The following is a 4054-nucleotide window of genomic DNA, read 5'->3' on the forward strand; positions in this document are numbered from 1 at the left end:
GATTCGAACCCGCCACCTTAGGTGTACGTGGCTGGCGCCTTAGCCGGTTGAGCTATAGGCGCCGAGCCATCAAAGTTTTTTTTAAACTTGCATTTTCTCTTGAAGCCATGGCCCCTTACTGAGTGAGGCAGATATTAAATTTGGCTTTCCAATACTTCTAGCTCCAAAGAGAAAAACATTAGGTTTGGTAGAAATTGTAGGATTAAGCTATTTCATACCTGGGTTTTATGATCTTCTTTTAAAATATAACAGAACCTGCCCTTTCTTTGGTCCCATTCCTGTTACTTTACAGGAAAGAAGAAAACACAAGCAAGAAATAAAGGTAGTCTTCAGCCTGTTTTCATTGTTTCTTTTCAGGGGATCTGTATTTCGAGAAAGCTGTGAATGGTTTCCTTGCTGATCTATTTACCAAATGGAAGGTATGTTTCTTCTTACATACCAGATCTCACTGAGTGAGTAAACATTATTCACTACAGATTTTTAAAATGCACTGTTTCTGTTAAGTTACCTTAAATTGAGCCATTTTAGCTAAAACTTGGACTCCATTAGCCAGGTGTGTTGGCAAGCACCTGTAGTCACAGCTACTTGGGTGATTGAGGTAGGGGGATCATTTGAGGTTATAATGAGCTATGATCATGCCTCAGCAACCTCCATCTTCTGGGTTTAGGCAGTTCTCTTGCCTCGGCCTCCCAAGTAGCTGGGACTATAGCTGGGACTACTGCACTCTAGCCCTGGCAATAGAGCCAGAGACCTTGTTTCCAAAAAAAAAAATTTTTTTTTTCAAAAAGAAAAGAAATAAAACCTGAACTCCAAATTTAAATTGCCCTAATCACTTCAACATAATAAAGAGCATATATGGCATATATCATGTGTACTCATTGGAGAAAGACTAAAAACTTTATTCCAACATCAGGAACAAGACAAGGATGCTTGCTTTTGCCACTGGTATTCAACATTGTACTAGTTGTTCTAGGCAGAGCAACTAAGTAAGTAAAAGAAATAAAAGGCAGGGTGGCGCCTGTGGCTCAGCTGATAGGGTGCTGGCCCCATATAGCGAGGGTGGTGGGTTCAAACCCAGCCCTGGTCAAACTGCAACAAAAAAATAGCTGGGCATTGTGGCGGGCACTGGTACTTGAGAGGCTAAGGCAAGAGAGTCGCCTAAGCCCAGAAGGTGGAGGTTGCTGTAAGCTGTATGATGCCATCGCACTCTACCAAGGGTGATAAAGTGAGACTCTGTCTCTAAAAAAAAAGAAAAAAGAAATAAAAGGCATCCAAATTGGAAAAGAAGTAAACTCTCTCTATTCATAGATGACATGATCCTCTATGTAGAATATCCTAAATAATCTATAAAAAAATTATTAGGGCTAATAAATTCAGCAAAGTTTTAGGTTACAAAATCAACACACAAAGTCAGTTGTGTTTCTATACACCAGCAGTGAATCTGAAAAGGAAACTAAAGAAAACATTTACAGTAGCATCAGAAATAATAAAATGTTTAGGAATGATTTCCCCAAGGAACTATAATATTTTCATACTAAAATCTCTAAAACGTTGTCTGGGCTCGGTGGCTCACACCTATAATCCTAGCACTCTGGGAGACTGAGGCAGGTGGATTGTTTGAGCTCACAAGTTCAAGACCAGCCTGAGAAAAAGGGAGTCCCCATCTCTACTAAAAATAGAAAAAGTGAGGCAGGACGATCACTTGAGCCCAACTTTTGGAGGTTGCTGTGAGCTATGATGCTATGGCATTTTAACCAGGGTGGCAGCTTGAGCCTCTGTCTCAAAAAAAAAAAAAAAAAATTGTGAAAGAAATAATTAATGAAAACTGGGCAGCGCATGTGGCTCAGTGGGTAGGATGCCGACCCCATATACTGAGGGTGGCGGGCTCAAACCTGGCCCCAGCCGAACTGCAACAAAAAAATAGCCAGGCATTGTGGGGGGCACCTGTAGTCCCACTTACTCAGGAGGCTGAGGCAAGAGAATCACCTAAGCCCAGGAGTTGGAGGTTACTGTGATCTGTGATGCCATGGCACTCTACCAAGGGCAATAAAGTGAGACTCTATCTCTACCAAAAAAAAAGAAAGAAAGAAATTAACAAAGACCTAAATAAATAGAAAGATTAACTTCTGTTCAGTGATGAAAAGACTTAACATTAATAAAATGGCAGTTCTGCTTTCATCTATCTAGAGTTTAATGAAGTTCCTATCAAAATCTCAATGCCCTTTTTTTTTTTTGATACAGAGTCTCATGTTGCCCTCGATAGAGCACCATGGCGTGTTCTTGGTGCTCAAACTCTTGGGCTTAAGCAATTCTCTTGCCTCAGCCTCCCAAGTAGCTGGGACTACAGGTGCCCACTGTAATGCCTGGCTGTTTTATTATTGCAGTTGTTGTTTAGCTGGCCTGGGCTGGGTTTGAACCTGCCAGCCTTGGTATATGTGGATGGCGCTGTAACCACTGTGCTATGGGTGCCAAGCCCTCAATACCCTTTTTTACAGAAATGGAAAAGTTGATCCTAAAATTCACATGGAATTGCAAGGAATCCTGAGTAGCCAAGACAATCTTATAAAAGGAGAATAAAGTTGGAGAAGAACTCTCGCTTTCTAATTCAAAACTTAGCGTAAAACTGTAATCGTCAAAACAGTGTGATACTGGCAAAAGGATAGACTTGTAGATTAATAGAATTGAATTAGAAGTCGAGAAATCAACCAATACGTCTATGATCAGTTGATTTTAGATGAGGGTATCAAATCCATTGGGGGAGAGATAGAGCTTCTTCAACAAATTGTTCTGGAACAACTGAATATCCATATGCAGAAAAATAAATTTGGACCCTTATATACAAAGATTTTTTTGGCAGGGCGGGGAACAGAGTCTCACTATGTCACCCTGGGTAGAGTGTCATACATCACAGCTCGTAGCCACCTCCAAGCCCTGGGCTCAAGCAATTCTCCTGCCTCCACCTCCTTAGAAGCTGGGATTACAGGTGCCCACCACAATGCCTGGCTATTTTTTGGTTGCAGCCTTCATTGTTGTTTGGCGGGCCTGGGTGGATTCAAACCCGCCAGCTCAGGTGTATTTGGCTGGTGCCTTAGCTGCTTGAGCCACAGGCACCAAGCCCTCACAATTGTTAAAAACTGAAAAATATTACTTCATTCAGTTACCTAACCTTGATATCACATGGAAACATTATCCTGATCAAAAAATATCTGAGGTAAAATTAAGTAGCAGAAAGAGCATAGAGTTTGGATTAGAGCAGACTAGGTTGAAAATTATGGCTCTGCTCTGATTGACTTTTTTTTTTAGACAGAGTCTCTCACTATGTCACCCTCAGTAGAATGTTGTGACATCACAGCTCACAGCAATCTCAAATTCTTGGGCTTAAGGGATTCTCTTGCCTCAGCCTCCCAAGTAGCTGGGACCACAGGTGCCCACTACAACGCCCAGCTATTTGTTGTTGTTGTTGTTGTTGTTGCAGTTGTTATTGTTGTTTAGCAGGCCCAGTACAGTCCAGGTTTGAATCCTCAGCCTCAGTGTATGGGGCCAGTGCCCTAACCACTGAACTATGGGCGCTGAGCCCTTTGATTGGCTTTTTGACCTTTGAGATTTAATCTCTCTGAACCTTTATTTCCTTATCCACAAAAGTGGTGATGATGGTAGTCCCTACTGCCTCTATCATATGAATTGGGAGGCTTACGCCAACATCAACCTATTGGGAGACATTTTTACTCTATGTTACTTATACCAAAATTAGATAAGGATTTATTTACATAGTGTTTATTTTATTTTAGGTGAATTTGTGGAGTTATGTGATACATGGCATTTATATTGTATTAGGTATTGTAAACTGGTGATGATTTAAAGTATAAGAATGTGTATAGGTGGCTCGGCACCTGTGGCTCAAGTGGCTAAGGCGTCAGCCATGTACACCCAAGGTGGTGGGTTCGAATCCAGCCCGGGCCTGCCAAACAACAATGACAGCTGCAACCAAAAAATAGCCGGGCGTTGTGGCAGGCGCCTGTGGTCCCAGCTACTTGGGAGGCGGAGGCAGGAGACT

At 41.9% G+C, this 4054-nt stretch overlaps 1 protein-coding gene across 1 annotated transcript in view; it reads left to right on the forward strand.

Moving 5' to 3' along the window:
* Positions 1-4054, forward strand: part of DEPDC5 (DEP domain containing 5) — a 150109-nt gene that overhangs the window by 31244 nt on the left and 114811 nt on the right. The window contains exon 9 of the mRNA XM_023517676.1: positions 327-419. Coding sequence (XP_023373444.1) covers positions 327-419 — 93 coding nt within the window. The remainder of the gene's footprint in view (positions 1-326; positions 420-4054) is intronic.

The sequence above is a fragment of the Otolemur garnettii genome, unplaced genomic scaffold (assembly GCF_000181295.1).
Source record: "Otolemur garnettii isolate 467f Iridium unplaced genomic scaffold, OtoGar3 scaffold00116, whole genome shotgun sequence".
Classification (NCBI taxonomy): Eukaryota; Metazoa; Chordata; class Mammalia; order Primates; family Galagidae; genus Otolemur; species Otolemur garnettii.